This window comes from Rhinichthys klamathensis, unplaced genomic scaffold (assembly GCF_029890125.1).
Source record: "Rhinichthys klamathensis goyatoka isolate OS25496 unplaced genomic scaffold, OSU_Roscu_1.1 h1tg000095l_1, whole genome shotgun sequence".
Taxonomy (NCBI): domain Eukaryota; kingdom Metazoa; phylum Chordata; class Actinopteri; order Cypriniformes; family Leuciscidae; genus Rhinichthys; species Rhinichthys klamathensis.
Window position 1 is genome coordinate 2740538 of NW_026606634.1, and position 19463 is coordinate 2760000.

General features: G+C 43.0%; 1 protein-coding gene across 12 annotated transcripts in view; it reads left to right on the forward strand.

Annotated features, from left to right (window-relative positions):
- The window catches only part of atp2b2 (ATPase plasma membrane Ca2+ transporting 2), a 241837-nt gene that overhangs the window by 151433 nt on the left and 70941 nt on the right, over window positions 1–19463 (forward strand). For all 12 annotated transcript variants that reach the window (XR_008807213.1, XM_056252537.1, XM_056252547.1 and 9 more), the window contains exon 3: window positions 8848–9045. Coding sequence is in view for 11 of the 12 variants with exons in the window: in XM_056252537.1 (XP_056108512.1) it covers window positions 8848–9045 (198 nt within the window). In the remaining variant the exon portion in view is untranslated. The remainder of the gene's footprint in view (window positions 1–8847; window positions 9046–19463) is intronic.

Sequence of the window (19463 nt, forward strand, 5' to 3'; positions counted from 1 at the left end):
CCAACACTGAACTCACGAGACCTCTTAATCGGTGTACAAAAAATCGGTAACACTTAATAAGATTAGTTAACATTTACTATTAATTAACTGCACTTCAGCATTGTTAATGTTAATTGTTTCAATATTTAGAGAGTCAGACCCATATATGTGTGTTGTAGCCATTAAATAAGCGTATTTAATTTCATTTTTGTTAAAATATTATGTTTTTTTTGTTGTTTTTTTACATCTATGCTGATTATGAAAATTGAACAGCATGAGTAAGATGCGCGATATATCGGAAGATATGATGGGTCAGACATGATTTTGACCACTAAATTTACATTTACACATTTACATTTAGTCATTTATTTTAGCAGACGCTTTTATCCAAAGCGACTCAACTGAGGAATAAACCAAGCGAGTCATCGTGAAAAGGCAAAAACAACGCAAGAAGTGCTCAAAATACCAAGTTCGGACATTGCTCGGAGTAGCATAAGCTAGATAAGCGAGGATTTAAAGGAAAAGGATTTTTTTTTTTATGTTAAGTATAAATTAAGTTTTGTTTTGTAGAAAGCCTTTTTTAAAGTGAATTTCGTTTTGTATAAATTGTATCTTAATTTTAATCAATTTTTCATCAACCAATTGACTGGGTATAATAGCCTAAATAAGAAGCAAATAGTATAGCAGACAATATGATAAAGATAAGGAGGCGCGGGCGCAATTGCATTGCACGTGAACTGGAGCACATCTCATCATAAATTTTGCTCATTTAAATAATAGTGTGTGTGTGTGTGTGTATATATATATATATATATAGGCTAATTGCGCAGCTCCCCCTGTCAATGATCTAGCACCCCCTCAGCACCTGCGTTCAAAATTATCTGGCGCCGCCCCTGATCCATCGGCATTTATTTAATCAAAAATACAGTAAAAACTGTGAAATATTTTTGCAATTTAAAATAACTGTTTTATATGGAAGCTTGTTTCCGCCACAGAATAAAACATTTTAAAACATAATTGTGACGTTTTTTCTCACAATTTCGAGTTTATATCACGCAATTCTGACTTTATAACACACAACTGCGACTTTACATCATGCAATTCTGAGAAAAAAACTTCTTTATCTTTTATTCTGTGGCAGAAATAAGCTTCCACAGTTTTCTGTGTGAGTATACGTTAAACTGAAATTTATTCCAGGCTTCAGTGTCACATGATCCTTCAGAAATCACTCTAATATGAGGATTTGCTGCTCAAGAAACATTTATGATTATTATCAGTGTTGAAAACAGTTGTGCTGCTTTATAGTTTTGTGGAAAAAGTCTCCCATGAAATGCATGTAGTGAGGTTTAGATGAACAGATACCAGTCTGAGTACACAGGGCTTCCATCACTTCACAGATTAGTTGACTAGTGTGTTTTACAGGCTTGCAGTCGTGCAGATCTCAGTGTGATGTGTGTGATGTGTGTGAGTGCAGAAGGCTTTATGTAAGTGTGTCGAACAGCCTGTGTGTGAGTCAGCAGGGTAATTGGAGACTGGGTGACATGAGGGCCGCTCTTACTCCGAGAGATGGATTGCCTTTTTTTCTGCTGGAGCGAAGAGAACTGATACTGTGGACTGAGAGCGTCTCAATATTCACACTCGTCTCGAAGGCCGCTGGTCAGGAGGCGTCTACGTCGACACTTGCTTCCACACGGAAAGAAAAAACAATACCTTGGACTAACTTTAAAAAAAACTGAGTGTCTATTTACACTACTGGGCAAATATCAGGCCTGGATGGCAGAGGCTATTTACACGAACTCCGCCCACTGACGTCTGATTGTCCAGACACAATTATAGAAGATGCGTAATTGTCATCAGTGGCAATATAGAGGAAAGGCACGTGACAGAAAGTTTTAATGCAAATCGAATCCTTCTTTTGCCAAACTCACTCTACTCCCTTTTCCCATTACATCAAATCGGAAAGGCATTTATTTAAAAAATGTTTTTTTAAAAAGAAGACATTTTTTGAAAAGTGGAAATAAAAAGTCTAATGTGTGTTTAATAATAAAGTGTTTAGGGGTAGCTGTCGGGAGAGCTTTATTGTCGTCCATTTAATAATTTCAATAAATATAATCATATGCACTCTATTTTATTATTGCATGCTGTTTAATGTACAACAACACTGAGGAGCAAATATTATCTGCCACTATTTATAAGTATAAATAGCATCTAACTACTATTTGCACTTATTGCAAAAAAACAAAAAAACTGTTTCTTTTATATAGTGTAAATTGCTATTGCTATTTTCACTTAGTGCAAATTAGCCGCTGCCTTAAAAAAATACTCTCATTTGTTTTAGCCAAAGTCATTAGTTTTTCCAGAAGCACCTCATTGCAGTACACAAGATCCAGGGGGCGGAGTTGGATCCAGATTTAGTGGGTGGAGATGGGTAGGATTAGGGGTGGGTTAGGGATCAGGGGCGGAGATGGGTAGGATTAGGGGTGGGGTTAGGGATCAGGGGGCGGAGTTGGATCCAGATCTAAGGGGTGGAGATGGGTAGGATTAGGGGTGGGGTTAGGGATCAGGGGGTGGAGATGGGTAGGATTAGGGGTGGGGTTAGGGATCAGGGGGCGGAGTTGGATCCAGATCTAAGGGGTGGAGATGGGTAGGATTAGGGGTGGGTTAGGGATCAGGGGGTGGAGATGGGTAGGATTAGGGGTGGGGTTAGGGATCAGGAGGCGGAGATGGGTAGGATTAGGGGTGGGGTTAGGGATCAGGGGGTGGAGATGAGTAGGGTTAGGGGTGGGGTTAGGGATCAGGGGGCGGAGATGGGTAGGTTTGGTATACGTATGATGCAGGGTTCTAAATTAACACCCGCCAACCCGCCAAATGCGGGTTAAAATTCATTTTGGCGGGTGTTAATAAAAACTTACTAGCCAGTTTGGCCGGTGATGCATAAGGTTCTGTTCTCGGTCATTTATCCCCCTGGCAGTACTTCCTACATTTCCCATAAACACTGTGCCGTAATGCTACGTGATGACGTTCCATACGCCCATTGGCTGCGCGCAGTTTGCAGTGAAACCAGCGCGAGAAATGATCATGGAAACAAACGGAGCGTACGCGTCCGTCCACCAGAAAACACAAGGAAGATGAAGAACGAGCCAGAGCAGGGAGCAGACTGAAAGAGGAGGAAGCTAGTAAAGTAGCTAAAGTAAAAAGTTAAGATTAAACTAAATGCGGCGGTGGTTGGGACAGACTTCTGGGTTTAAATTTAAATGTCGTTTAACGAGAGATAGCCTACGTTATTTTTTTTAAGTTTAAGGTTTTTGTCATTATTTCTTACAAGCTTAGCCTATAGCCTACATTAGGCAATAGCCTATACACAACAAGCTTACTATATATCTTAAGGTTTTCTTTTAGTTGAAAACATTAAACAATATGTGTAAACAAAATATATAAACAACAAAAGCATTTAAGCTCAGGCAGCGCAAACGAAAAAAAAAGAAAAAGAAAAAAAGAAGCAGACTGCGCAGTTATTGTACAGAACGTAGTCAGCATACTCGAGTCAGCATATGATTATCGTGTTTATATTGTTTCACGTTCATGTTGAGAAAAACAATAATATCCACATGCTCGAGTGAGAAAACGCGCTGCGCTGACACACAGGCGTTGCAGAGACGCGCGCGCGTGTGTGTGTGTGTGTGTGCAAAGTGAAGTAACAGCACTTTGCGTTTTCTGTTCTTAAACCTGTCTCCCTCAACGACACTTAAAGGAAGCATATGTCAAAATCATTTTGCTACCAGAAGATATCGGGGTACAGCTGCTGACCTGCAGTCGTTAATGCAGTGATGGACAGCTGCTTCCTCAGTCGACTGCTGTTTCTTTGGATTTCATGTGATTTCTCATTGTGGTGGTGATATTATGATAATAATAATAATTAATAATTGATTAAACGTAATTCCATTTTGTAATAGGCTATCATTTTCATCTAAGTAATTCCAAACTTCACGAGGCAGACAACGACATTATGTGATCAAAAACACAATCCACTTGTTAAATGCTCCACCCAGTGCATTTAATTATAACTGCGAAAAAAAAATTGAAGAAAAAAAGTATTAGTATTAGTATTTTATTTTTTTAATAATAATTACAGAGCGAAAATTCGAATATTCGTACACATCCCTAATGGAGATAGATCCCAAACTTGAAATGAAATGTTTGCACTTTCTGTCTTGTATTGTACTTTATATGTGTTTTTCATGCCAACAATGTTAATAAAATTATCAAATGCATTCAGTGGCACTCATAATTTCTCTTATTTTCACCGGAAAAAATTTGGCTAGTGGAAATTCTAAATGGTTACCAGCCACATTGGCTGGTGATCAAAGAAGTTAATTTAGAACCCTGGTATGATGTATGATGGGAGGAGTTGGATCTGGATCCAACTCCTCCCCCTGGATTTCGTGTTCTGCAGTGAGGACCATCTCAGTTTTTCTCGAATTGTAGTTATGGTTTAGTTCAAACTGGAGCCCTGCAGTGGCGAGTAAGCTGCCCATAACTGCTGATCTCGGATCAGTGTTCTCCGTAATAAAAGCATATTGGCGAAGCACATTTGGTGAGCGATCGAGTGTATATCTGTGTTTGCGCAGAGCGCCAGAGGTTTCTATTTACAACGTGGTTTTGCCAGGTTGAGCAGTGTATCCAATCAGAGACAATGGCCAATCAGAGACATATCTGTTGATCTCCTGAATGCAATGGCCAATCAGAGACATATCTGTTGATTTCGTGAATGCAATGGCCAATCAGAGACATATCTGTTGATCTCCTGAATGCAATGGCCAATCAAGAGACATATCTGTTGATCTTGTGAATGCGATGGCCAATCAGAGACATATCTGTTGATCTCCTGAATGCAATGGCCAATCAGAGACATATCTCTTGATCTCCTGAATGCAATGGCCAATCAGAGACATGTCTGTTGGTGAATGCAATGGCCAATCAGAGACATGTCTGTTGGTGAATGCAATGGCCAATCAGAGACATATCTGTTGGTGAATGCAATGGCCAATCAGAGACATATCTGTTGATCTCCTGAATGCAATGGCCAATCAAGAGACATATCTGTTGATCTTGTGAATGCGATGGCCAATCAGAGACATGTCTGTTGGTGAATGCAATGGCCAATCAGAGACATGTCTGTTGGTGAATGCAATGGCCAATCAGAGACATATCTGTTGATCTCCTGAATGCAATGGCCAATCAAGAGACATATCTGTTGATCTTGTGAATGCGATGGCCAATCAGAGACATATCTGTTGATCTCCTGAATGCAATGGCCAATCAGAGACATATCTCTTGATCTCCTGAATGCAATGGCCAATCAGAGACATGTCTGTTGGTGAATGCAATGGCCAATCAGAGACATATCTGTTGATCTCCTGAATGCAATGGCCAATCAGAGGTGTTTACACTGGCAAATCCCAACAAACAAAGTGTTGACATGATGCAAATAAATGATTCATTGTGCAGTGTCGACCGCTTCATTGATTATAACAGAAGTTTGTGAGATCATGATGAACTAAAATGAGTGACAGCTTTCTATCATAGCAAAACACGCATGCAGAAGCCTATGCTTGCTCTCTTTTAAAATCAACAGTGGTTTATGAATGTAGATGCTTTAATAACAAATAATGTATCGGGAGTGTTTATATTGGGAGGTTGTGGCTAGGCTACACATTCATTTTCATGGAAATTTCATAGACTTACTGAAAAAACTCGATGTATACGTTTACCTGTGGGCTTTTGCAGGCAGGAGTGAAGCACAACATGAAGTTGTGGGTGGAGTGGGAAGAGAACATTATTTTCCGGGAACGTGTGGGAGTGGGAAAGGATTCCCGCGCAGATCTCTAGCTTATGCCTCCTCGAGCCACTGTTGGTAAACTGATGGGAGCCGACCCAAAAGCCTCGTTTCAGAGACACTACGACCCAGCCGGCTTGCCAGAACACGTTGTTCCTTGTCAAAGTGTTTCAGATCTTTATTCCCGCCGTTTCTCCCGCATCCGACCTGTCGATCACGAGATTGATTATGAGAACTGATTGTTTGCTTATACACCCAGAGCTTAATTTGAGGCCGTTTGGAGATGATCAACAATACTCTCCACCTCATCATGTTTTGGCTCATCAGTGTATACACTGAAAAATAATAATAAGTCCAATTTACTTAATTTTTTATGGGCAAGTTTTTGCACGCATATTTTTTAAGTACATTTCACATATGGAATTAAGTAAACTCTTTTTAACTAAGTTAAGTGAAAGTAACAAAGAAAATAAGTAATTTTAACTTGGCTAGTAAAAGGTTGAGTAATATCTATTTAGTTGAAGTTTCCTTTGCAATAGATTTCACTCAAACAATATAACATTGATTTAAACCACACGTTTAAAGGATATGCTTTACTTAGAAACATCTAAGTAATTAATACAATAGATATTGTGTGAAACACCATATTTACGTAACATTTGATGGATCGGGGTCATTTTGAGTGGAAAATGAACTCCAAATGTCACAAAATGGCCAGTTACTAATCTTAACAACAAAAGCAGTGATGAAACCATACAGCTGGAAAACAGTGAAAAATCAACCTCATTAATTATTCAAGGCCCAGTGCATGATGGGAACACCAGTATCAGAAAAGTTGAGTAATTTTACTTAATTTTATAACGTATTTTTACGCTTTCATTTCTACACGCTTGAATTGAGTACTAATATAGAATTTCGTTTTTTTTATTCTCGCCTAAACTAACTTTCTCATGTAAATTACATTGGGTTTTTTCTGTAGTATTTACTTCACCACAAAATCATTTTTATCAGTGTATGGCTTTTTATAACTTCACCTTAAACATATAATATAGTAACATGCTATAATATGAAAATATAAAGGTTTTGTTGGTCAATGTTTAATTTAGTTTACTTACTATAAATAAACACAACTTCGAAATACCTTAGTGTTTATTCTGATGTATTTTCCCCATTATGTACTATAATAGTAGTAATAATAATAATAATAAAACACAAACAAACACACCGTAAAATTGAATAAAACCCATAATATTTCTGCACATCAACACTCTGAGGTTCAGCGAACAAAATTGTTTATTTTCTTTTTTCTATGGGGATTAGCTTTAGACGAACTGAAAAAGAAAACAGGTTTACATCATGCTTTACAATTAGACCAATGTAAAGGTACTTTAAATATCGGACACTGTCAGTTTCAGTGCAGAGACAGTTCGATATATTATAAATATATTTACACAGTAAGTCTGCTTTTTCACACTTTAAAGAGTGTATAACGTGTACAATGTGTTTCTCATGAAAATGTGATTTAGTCAGAATCAGTTGAAGAAAATGTTTATTGGATTGTAGTGAGCTCATTTCATTCATTATGCATGTTGTTCAAGTATGTTTTCTGGATTGTTAGTATACCTTAGTTTGGTTAACCAGTGATCTGTGTAGTCATGTGACTCCTGCACTGGGCATTGAGAAAGGTCACATGTGACCAAAGCGTTTGCCACTGTTTCACTAAAGCAGTGCTTTTATCTTGCACTGATAGACTGTGCTGGCTTTGTCGAGTGTGTTTGCCTAGTCAGAATCAATGGACCATCAATAGAGAGAAATGCATCTCATTCACACTGAAAGTGGGACTAGTACTGGGACCAAGACTCGTATCCACATGGTCTGTTCTTAAATCTAAGTTAAAGGGATACTCCACTTTTTTTTTTGAAATAGGCTCATTTTACAACTCCCCCAGAGTTAAACTGTTGAGTTTTACCGTTTTTGAATCCATTCAGCCGATCTCCGGTTCTGGCGGTACCACTTTTAGCATAGCTTAGCATACATCATTGAAGTGGACAAGACCATTAGCATTTCAAAAAAAAAAATGACCAAAGAGTTTCGATATTTTTCCTATTTAAAACTTGACTCTTCTGTAGTTACATCGTGCTAAGACCGACGGAAAATGTAAAGTTGCGATTTTCTAGGCTGATATGGCTAGGAACTATACTCTCATTCCTGCGTAATAATCAAGAAACTTTACTGCCGTACCATGAGTGCAGCAGGCATAATGATATGACACAGCGCCTGAAAATAGGCCACCTTCCGTCAACACAACGGAACTATTTTCAAGCGCTGTGTCATATCATTACGCCTGCTGCACTTATGGTACGGCAGTAAAGTTTTTTGATTATTACGCAGGAATGAGAGTATAGTTCCTAGCCATATCAGCCTAGAAAATCGCAACTTTACATTTTCCGTCGGTCTTAGTGCACGATGTAACTACAGAAGAGTCAAGTTTCAAACAGGAAAAATATCGAAACTCTTTGGTCATTTTTTTTTTAGAAATGCTAATGGTCTTGTCCACTTCAATGATGTATGCTAAGCTATGCTAAAAGTGGTACCGCCAGAACCGGAGATCGGCTGAATGGATTCAAAAACGGTAAAACTCAACAGTTTAACTCTGGGGGAGTTGTAAAATGAGCCTATTTCCAAAAGAAGTGGAGTATCCCTTTAAAAGCCTTCCTCTTTTCACAGGCTTACAACTGTCCTTGATTTTAATGTTGAAATTTCAAATTGGTGATAAACTCCCTTTATCATTTGGTTTTGCGTTCTTTTTTAGATATGTATCCTGTTGTACAGCACAATGGCCAACTACTGTTGCTTTTATTGTGCTATAGTATATACATAAAAGTTGATTGAAAAGTTGATGGATTCACACTGAAAACTGGGAATGGGAATGTCAATGTGAAATGAAAATCGTAAATTGTAAATCCTACACTATTATTTTTTTTTCTGTGCGTATTATGAGTTGTAACATTTGTCTCTGTGTTTCCTTACAGGTCTGACTGGAGACGCCACAGATCTAGATAAAAGAAAAGAAGTCTTCGGGCAAAATCTTATACCTCCAAAGAAGCCAAAAACTTTTTTACAGTTAGTGTGGGAAGCATTGCAAGACGTGACCCTCATCATCCTCGAGATCGCAGCCATGATCTCTCTGGGTCTGTCGTTCTATCAGCCGCCTGGAGAGGGCAGCGAGTGTGAGTGTCATTACACATGTTCCTGTCTCGTATATTCCTCGTACTTTACGCCAAATGATCTGCTGATGTAATAACTGTAACCGAGGCGCTGGTTATTGTTAAAGGCAATTTATCGCAAATTTACCGGCTTTATCACCAGTCCTGGTTAAAAGGGAAAGTTCATCCATGCCGTTCCAAACCTCTATGACTCTCTTTGTTCTGTTGAACACAAAAGAAGATATTCTTAAACAAAACCATCATATCATCAAAAAATGTAGAAATATTCTTTAAAAAATATATATATATATATATATATATATATATATATATATATATATATATATATATATATATATATATATATATATATATATATATATATATACAGTATATACTGTATATATGTATATGTTTAAAAAATCATACAGGGTTGGAACGTTTTGGCACTCAAACACTCCACAACTTCACTTTGTAAGCCATTTTTACAATGACTTTTAACCAACTGATGTCAAGGTGTTTTTAATGGATGTCAGTTTCCAAACATTCCCTCTGGACACAAAGTCTGGTCCTCACTGTGTCTTATTCTGTCTAATAACCAGGAAAAGAGCATTTGACTGACATGTAAAGTATCCAACCGCGTTTAGTTTAGTTCTGGCTTGCTGTTCCGAAGCAGTTCATGGAAATGTCAACATTAGAGCAGCTACAGTATCAACATTTACACAAAAAATACTGACTGTTTTCATTTTCAATACTACACCTTTTTTTAGCATCTTCTTTCTGTCTTGAGGTTTTGATTGTTTGTGCTTCTTTCTTTACAATTAATGACTTTTCGCATATATATTTTGCATGCAGGGACATTCAGCCATTTGTAAGTGTGGCTGAAGCGTCCAAATACTCTGAATACTTTATTCTTATTGGTTGGAAGGTGTGTGTTTTAATACACAGGTAGTTTCAGTCAGTTTAATCACCGGTCTATTATTAAAATAGCTTGGCTACTGCAATGCTGCATTATATTTCTCAGCAATGCGGGGGTACGAGACATATTGCTGTTTTTAAAGTAATTAAACTCACATCTTCACTTTTAGTAGAGAGACGCTGCACAGACGCAGGTAATTCACACACTCATCTCTCTCTCTCTCTCTCTCTCTCTCTCTCTCTCTCTCTCTCTCTCTCTCTCTCTCTCTCTCTCTCTCTCTCTCTCTCTCTCTCTCTCTCTCTCTCTCTCTCTCTCTCTCTCTCTCTCTCTCTCTCTCTCTCTCTCTCTCTCTCTCTCTCTTTAGATAATTCATTCAAATAAATGCTATAATTCATTCATTGAAATAAATGCACCGCACTACTTTATCTTTGTGTCTGATTTAAAGCGGACCGAATGCTAGATCTGGCGAGCCGTAACTTTTCCATTCCAGTCAAATATTACGCTGCAAACATCAATAACAGCTTTAAGTTAGCAATGTGGGCAAATGACCAGGATAATCCACGGCTAGCTGTGCATTAAACCATTTGAATGCACTTCGCTTCATGTCAGGCAGTCGTGCATTACAATAGGATTTATTTTGCTCTTGCATATTGATCACAGAATGAAATTTCCAAACATGTTTTCTTGACTTGGCTTTATGAGAAACTCCATCAGCAGTCGTGCGCAGCTCAGTGTCTGTCTCAGAGTAAAGCGAGCATGACTCTGCATTCAGAGTGAGGGAATCCAGCGAAGAGTTAATGAAGTGTGCGCTGGAAGAATAACCTTTAGGTGAAGGCCATACATCAAACCAGCGGCCCATAAAATGTGCAATGAAGACAAAGCCATTAAAGCAGCATAAAGAAGCTAAAAGTAGGCTGAGCAAGTATTATCAATCACGATAATGCTCAAAGAATTCAATTACTCCAGAAATGGAAAATGATCTTTTATTCCAATGCGTTCAGAGCGATGAAGTAGTCTAAGTCTAATAGCATGTTACCTCTTGCATCGCACTGTAAGTGACTCATCATGTGCATGTGCTGGCAAGATGCATTACAAATGATTTCAAGCTGGTATTATGATCAGATTCTGTGATTATATGAATCTATCTGGCACAATATCATGAACCTAATACATTAATAAGCAGTAAGGATCTGCTTTGTCCAACAAGCATCACAGCAGAATGCTATTTTGTTGTATTTTATGTCATATTGAATCTGCATACAGGGTCAAATGAGCTGAGATAATAATCAAAGACGCTTTCTTATATGTGCCGTAGTGCCGGAAGATACACTTCATTCTAGTGAATTCATTTAAATGAACGGATTAAAAAAATATCTTCTTTATGCACAACAGAAGTTTGATGTTTTAGACTAGTTAATGTACCAGGAAAGTTCTACGTGAATAGCAAATAATATTATGGTGTTTTATATATTTAGAATGAAATTGCTCCCTTAAGAAATTTAATGTAGTTAACTAAAGGTCTGTAGATTAATTACTTTCTAAGCAGCTTCCCACAACACATTAATAATATGCAAATTGCACATTAATATGCATTATACACAGTTTCTAACAGTGCTGCTGTAGAGAACAGCGTGTGCAGACGATGAATCCTCACCTCGGCTCCACCGGCGTCACTCTGCCGTTACATCGGAGATTTGTGACACTTGTTCTTGTTCAGTGGAGACTGGTGCTGTGTGTGTCTATTAAGAGAGATGGATTGCTCCGTGTGTCCAGACATCCATGACGTTCACATTGAGTTGTACCCTCACAGACTTCCCCACATGCAAGATAAGCACAGGTTCCATAGAGATCAATACAGGGAACATCTCACTAAAAAACCCCGAGCTCCTTAAGCAGGAGAACTGAACATCTCACTGTTCACCCTGAGCTCCTGAAGCAGGAGAACTGAACATTTCACTGTTCACCCTGAGCTCCTGAAGCCGGAGAACTGAACATCTCACTGTTCACCCTGAGCTCCTGAAGCAGGAGAACTGAACATTTCACTGTTCACCCCAAGCTCCTGAAGCAGGAGAACTGAACATTTCACTCTTCACCCCGAGCTCCTGAAGGAGGAGAAATGAACATCTCACTGTTCACCCCGAGTTCCTGAAGCAGGAGAAATGAACATCTCACTGTTCACCCCGAGCTCCTGAAGCAGGAGAACTGAACATCTCACTGTTCACCCCGAGCTCCTGAAGCAGGAGAACTGAACATCTCACTGTTCACCCTGAGCTCCTGAAGCAGGAGAACTGAACATCTCACTGTTCACCCTGAGCTCCTGAAGCCGGAGAACTGAACATCTCACTGTTCACCCTGAGCTCCTGAAGCAGGAGAACTGAACATCTCACTGTTCACCCTGAGCTCCTGAAGCCGGAGAACTGAACATCTCACTGTTCACCCTGAGCTCCTGAAGCAGGAGAACTGAACATTTCACTGTTCACCCCAAGCTCCTGAAACAGGAGAACTGAACATTTCACTCTTCACCCCGAGCTCCTGAAGGAGGAGAAATGACCATCTCACTGTTCACCCCGAGTTCCTGAAGCAGGAGAAATGAACATCTCACTGTTCACCCCGAGCTCCTGAAGCAGGAGAACTGAACATCTCACTGTTCACCCTGAGCTCCTGAAGCAGGAGAACTGAACATCCCACTGTTCACCCTGAGCTCCTGAAGCAGGAGAACTGAACATCTCACTGTTCACCCGAGCTCCTGAAGCAGGAGAACTGAACATCTCACTGTTCACCCGAGCTCCTGAAGCAGGAGAACTGAACATCTCACTGTTCACCCTGAGCTCCTGAAGCAGGAGAACTGCACATCCCACTGTTCACCCGAGCTCCTGAAGCAGGAGAACTGAACATCTCACTGTTCACCCCGAGCTCCTGAAGCAGGAGAAATTAACATCTCACTGTTCACCCCGAGCTCCTGAAGCAGGAGAACTGAACATCTCACTGTTCACCCTGAGCTCCTGAAGCAGGAGAACTGAACATCTCACTGTTCACCCCGAGCTCCTGAAGCAGGAGAACTGAACATTTCACTCTTCACCCCGAGCTCCTGAAGCAGGAGAACTGAACATCTCACTGTTCACCCTGAGCTCCTGAAGCAGGAGAACTGAACATCTCACTGTTCACCCTGAGCTCCTGAAGCAGGAGAACTGAACATTTCACTCTTCACCCCGAGCTCCTGAAGCAGGAGAACTGAACATCTCACTGTTCACCCTGAGCTCCTGAAGCAGGAGAACTGAACATCTCACTGTTCACCCTGAGCTCCTGAAGCAGGAGAACTGAACATCTCACTGTTCACCCTGAGCTCCTGAAGCAGGAGAACTGAACATCTCACTGTTCACCCTGAGCTCCTGAAGCAGGAGAACTGAACATTTCACTCTTCACCCCGAGCTCCTGAAGCAGGAGAACTGAACATCTCACTGTTCACCCCGAGCTCCTGAAGCAGGAGAAATGAACATCTCACTGTTCACCCCGAGTTCTTGAAGCAGGAGAAATGAACATCTCACTGTTCACCCCGAGCTCCTGAAGCAGGAGAAATGAACATCTCACTGTTCACCCCGAGCTCCTGAAGCAGGAGAACTGAACATCTCACTGTTCACCCTGAGCTCCTGAAGCAGGAGAACTGAACATTTCACTCTTCACCCCGAGCTCCTGAAGCAGGAGAACTGAACATCTCACTGTTCACCCCGAGTTCTTGAAGCAGGAGAACTGAACATCTCACTGTTCACCCCGAGTTCCTGAAGCAGGAGAACAGAACATCTCACTGTTCACCCTGAGCTCCTGAAGCAGGAGAACTGAACATCTCACTGTTCACCCCGAGCTCCTGAAGCAGGAGAACTGAACATCTCACTGTTCACCCTGAGCTCCTGAAGCAGGAGAACTGAACATTTCACTGTTCACCCTGAGCTCCTGAAGCAGGAGAACTGAACATCTCACTGTTCACCCCGAGCTCCTGAAGCAGGAGAACTGAACATCTCACTGTTCACCCTGAGCTCCTGAAGCAGGAGAACTGAACATCTCACTGTTCACCTGAGCTCCTGAAACAGGAGAACTGAATATTTCACTGTTCACCAGAGCTCCTGAAGCAGGAGAACTTAACATCTCACTGTTCACCCCGAGCTGCTGAAGCAGGAGAACTGAACATTTCACTGTTCACCCCGAGCTCCTGAAGCAGGAGAACTGAACATTTCACTGTTCACCCTGAGCTCCTGAAGCAGGAGAACTGAACATCTCACTGTTCACCCGAGCTCCTGAAGCAGGAGAACTGAACATCTCACTGTTCACCCTGAGCTCCTGAAGCAGGAGAACTGAACATTTCACTCTTCACCCCGAGCTCCTGAAGCAGGAGAACTGAACATCTCACTGTTCACCCCGAGCTCCTGAAGCAGGAGAAATGAACATCTCACTGTTCACCCCGAGCTCCTGAAGCAGGAGAACTGAACATCTCACTGTTCACCCTGAGCTCCTGAAGCAGGAGAACTGAACATTTCACTGTTCACCCTGAGCTCCTGAAGCAGGAGAACTGAACATCTCACTGTTCACCCCGAGCTCCTGAAGCAGGAGAACTGAACATCTCACTGTTCACCCCGAGTTCCTGAAGCAGGAGAACAGAACATCTCACTGTTCACCCTGAGCTCCTGAAGCAGGAGAACTGAACATCTCACTGTTCACCCTGAGCTCCTGAAGCAGGAGAACTGAACATTTCACTGTTCACCCTGAGCTCCTGAAGCAGGAGAACTGAACATCTCACTGTTCACCCTGAGCTCCTGAAGCAGGAGAACTGAACATCTCACTGTTCACCCTGAGCTCCTGAAGCAGGAGAACTGAACATCTCACTGTTCACCCTGAGCTCCTGAAGCAGGAGAACAGAACATCTCACTGTTCACCCTGAGCTCCTGAAGCAGGAGAACTGAACATCTCACTGTTCACCCTGAGCTCCTGAAGCAGGAGAACTGAACATTTCACTGTTCACCCTGAGCTCCTGAAGCAGGAGAACTGAACATCTCACTCTTCACCCCGAGCTCCTGAAGCAGGAGAAATGAACATCTCACTGTTCACCCGAGCTCCTGAAGCAGGAGAACTGAATATCTCACTGTTCACCCCGAGCTCCTGAAGCAGGAGAACTGAACATCTCACTGTTCACCCTGAGCTCCTGAAGCAGGAGAACTGAACATCCCACTGTTCACCCTGAGCTCCTGAAGCAGGAGAACTGAACATCCCACTGTTCACCCGAGCTGCTGAAGCAGGAGAACTGAACATCTCACTGTTCACCCTGAGCTCCTGAAGCAGGAGAACTGAACATCACACTGTTCACCCGAGCTCCTGAAGCAGGAGAACTGAACATCTCACTGTTCACCCTGAGCTCCTGAAGCAGGAGAACTGAACATCTCACTGTTCACCCTGAGCTCCTGAAGCAGGAGAACTGAACATCTCACTGTTCACCCTGAGCTCCTGAAGCAGGAGAACTGAACATCTCACTGTTCACCCTGAGCTCCTGAAGCAGGAGAACTGAACATCTCACTGTTCACCCTGAGCTCCTGAAGCAGGAGAACTGAACATCTCACTGTTCACCCTGAGCTCCTGAAGCAGGAGAACTGAACATTTCACTCTTCACCCCGAGCTCCTGAAGCAGGAGAACTGAACATCTCACTGTTCACCCCGAGCTCCTGAAGCAGGAGAAATGAACATCTCACTGTTCACCCCGAGTTCTTGAAGCAGGAGAAATGAACATCTCACTGTTCACCCCGAGCTCCTGAAGCAGGAGAAATGAACATCTCACTGTTCACCCCGAGCTCCTGAAGCAGGAGAACTGAACATCTCACTGTTCACCCTGAGCTCCTGAAGCAGGAGAACTGAACATTTCACTCTTCACCCCGAGCTCCTGAAGCAGGAGAACTGAACATCTCACTGTTCACCCCGAGTTCTTGAAGCAGGAGAACTGAACATCTCACTGTTCACCCCGAGTTCCTGAAGCAGGAGAACAGAACATCTCACTGTTCACCCTGAGCTCCTGAAGCAGGAGAACTGAACATCTCACTGTTCACCCCGAGCTCCTGAAGCAGGAGAACTGAACATCTCACTGTTCACCCTGAGCTCCTGAAGCAGGAGAACTGAACATTTCACTGTTCACCCTGAGCTCCTGAAGCAGGAGAACTGAACATCTCACTGTTCACCCCGAGCTCCTGAAGCAGGAGAACTGAACATCTCACTGTTCACCCTGAGCTCCTGAAGCAGGAGAACTGAACATCTCACTGTTCACCTGAGCTCCTGAAACAGGAGAACTGAATATTTCACTGTTCACCAGAGCTCCTGAAGCAGGAGAACTTAACATCTCACTGTTCACCCCGAGCTGCTGAAGCAGGAGAACTGAACATTTCACTGTTCACCCCGAGCTCCTGAAGCAGGAGAACTGAACATTTCACTGTTCACCCTGAGCTCCTGAAGCAGGAGAACTGAACATCTCACTGTTCACCCGAGCTCCTGAAGCAGGAGAACTGAACATCTCACTGTTCACCCTGAGCTCCTGAAGCAGGAGAACTGAACATTTCACTCTTCACCCCGAGCTCCTGAAGCAGGAGAACTGAACATCTCACTGTTCACCCCGAGCTCCTGAAGCAGGAGAAATGAACATCTCACTGTTCACCCCGAGCTCCTGAAGCAGGAGAACTGAACATCTCACTGTTCACCCTGAGCTCCTGAAGCAGGAGAACTGAACATTTCACTGTTCACCCTGAGCTCCTGAAGCAGGAGAACTGAACATCTCACTGTTCACCCCGAGCTCCTGAAGCAGGAGAACTGAACATCTCACTGTTCACCCCGAGTTCCTGAAGCAGGAGAACAGAACATCTCACTGTTCACCCTGAGCTCCTGAAGCAGGAGAACTGAACATCTCACTGTTCACCCTGAGCTCCTGAAGCAGGAGAACTGAACATTTCACTGTTCACCCTGAGCTCCTGAAGCAGGAGAACTGAACATCTCACTGTTCACCCTGAGCTCTTGAAGCAGGAGAACTGAACATCTCACTGTTCACCCTGAGCTCCTGAAGCAGGAGAACTGAACATCTCACTGTTCACCCTGAGCTCCTGAAGCAGGAGAACAGAACATCTCACTGTTCACCCTGAGCTCCTGAAGCAGGAGAACTGAACATCTCACTGTTCACCCTGAGCTCCTGAAGCAGGAGAACTGAACATTTCACTGTTCACCCTGAGCTCCTGAAGCAGGAGAACTGAACATCTCACTCTTCACCCCGAGCTCCTGAAGCAGGAGAAATGAACATCTCACTGTTCACCCGAGCTCCTGAAGCAGGAGAACTGAATATCTCACTGTTCACCCCGAGCTCCTGAAGCAGGAGAACTGAACATCTCACTGTTCACCCTGAGCTCCTGAAGCAGGAGAACTGAACATCCCACTGTTCACCCTGAGCTCCTGAAGCAGGAGAACTGAACATCCCACTGTTCACCCGAGCTGCTGAAGCAGGAGAACTGAACATCTCACTGTTCACCCTGAGCTCCTGAAGCAGGAGAACTGAACATCACACTGTTCACCCGAGCTCCTGAAGCAGGAGAACTGAACATCTCACTGTTCACCCTGAGCTCCTGAAGCAGGAGAACTGAACATCTCACTGTTCACCCTGAGCTCCTGAAGCAGGAGAACTGAACATCTCACTGTTCACCCTGAGCTCCTGAAGCAGGAGAACTGAACATCTCACTGTTCACCCCGAGCTCCTGAAGCAGGAGAACTGAACATCTCACTGTTCACCCTGAGCTCCTGAAGCAGGAGAACTGAACATCCCACTGTTCACCCTGAGCTCCTGAAGCAGGAGAACTGAACATCTCACTGTTCACCCTGAGCTCCTGAAGCAGGAGAACTGAACATCTCACTGTTCACCCTGAGCTCCTGAAGCAGGAGAACTGAACATCTCACTGTTCACCCCGAGCTCCTGAAGCAGGAGAACTGAACATCTCACTGTTCACCCCGAGCTCCTGAAGCAGGAGAAATTAACATCTCACTGTTCACCCCGAGCTCCTGAAGCAGGAGAACTGAACATCTCACTGTTCACCCGAGCTGCTGAAGCAGGAGAACTGAACATCTCACTGTTCACCCTGAGCTCCTGAAGCAGGAGAACTGAACATCTCACTGTTCACCCCGAGCTCCTGAAGCAGGAGAACTGAACATCTCACTGTTCACCTCGAGCTCCTGAAGCAGGAGAACTGAACATCTCACTGTTCACCCGAGCTCCTGAAGCAGGAGAACTGAACATTTCACTCTTCACCCCGAGCTCCTGAAGCAGGAGAACTGAACATCTCACTGTTCACCCTGAGCTCCTGAAGCAGGAGAACTGAACATCTCACTGTTCACCCGAGCTCCTGAAGCAGGAGAACTGAACATCTCACTGTTCACCCCGAGCTCCTGAAGCAGAAGAACTGAACATCTCACTGTTCACCCTGAGCTCCTAAAGCAGGAGAACAGAACATCTCACTGTTCACCCCAAGCTCCTGAAGCAGGAGAACTGAACATCTCACTGTTCACCCTGAGCTCCTGAAGCAGGAGAACTGAACATCTCACTGTTCACCCCGAGCTCCTGAAGCAGGAGAACTGAACATCTCACTGTTCACCCCGAGCTCCTGAAGCAGGAGAACTGAACATCTCACTGTTCACCCGAGCTCCTGAAGCAGGAGAACTGAACATTTCACTCTTCACCCCGAGCTCCTGAAGCAGGAGAACTGAACATCTCACTGTTCACCCTGAGCTCCTGAAGCAGGAGAACTGAACATCTCACTGTTCACCCGAGCTCCTGAAGCAGGAGAACTGAACATCTCACTGTTCACCCCGAGCTCCTGAAGCAGGAGAACTGAACATCTCACTGTTCACCCTGAGCTCCTAAAGCAGGAGAACTGAACATCTCACTGTTCACCCTGAGCTCCTGAAGCAGGAGAACTGAACATCTTACTGTTCACCCTGAGCTCCTGAAGCAGGAGAACAGAACATCTCACTGTTCACCCCAAGCTCCTGAAGCAGGAGAACTGAACATTTCACTCTTCACCCCGAGCTCCTGAAGCAGGAGAACTGAACATCTCACTGTTCACCCCGAGCTCCTGAAGCAGGAGAACTGAACATCTCACTGTTCACCCCGAGCTCCTGAAGCAGGAGAACTGAACATCTGAAGGAGGACATCATGAAGGTCATTATGCTCACACTGCATCGTTTTCTCAGCCGCAAGTAGTTTTCAGTGCGCAAACGAAACCAGCATAAAATGTTTTACAATATGTCTACTTTTCTGTACCATGAGAAAACACAGCAAACAAGTGGATGTATTCTGTTTTTTTCTTTTTTTCTTTGCTAAACTATTTCTTTAAGCTCAGTCGACAGCCTTAATGATAATACTTTTTAAGACAAATATTTTTCCTGTATTTTCTTAAACTGGAGAAGCAAATTGACTAGGCCTGTAACAATATATCGTCCCACAATATATCACAATACAAAA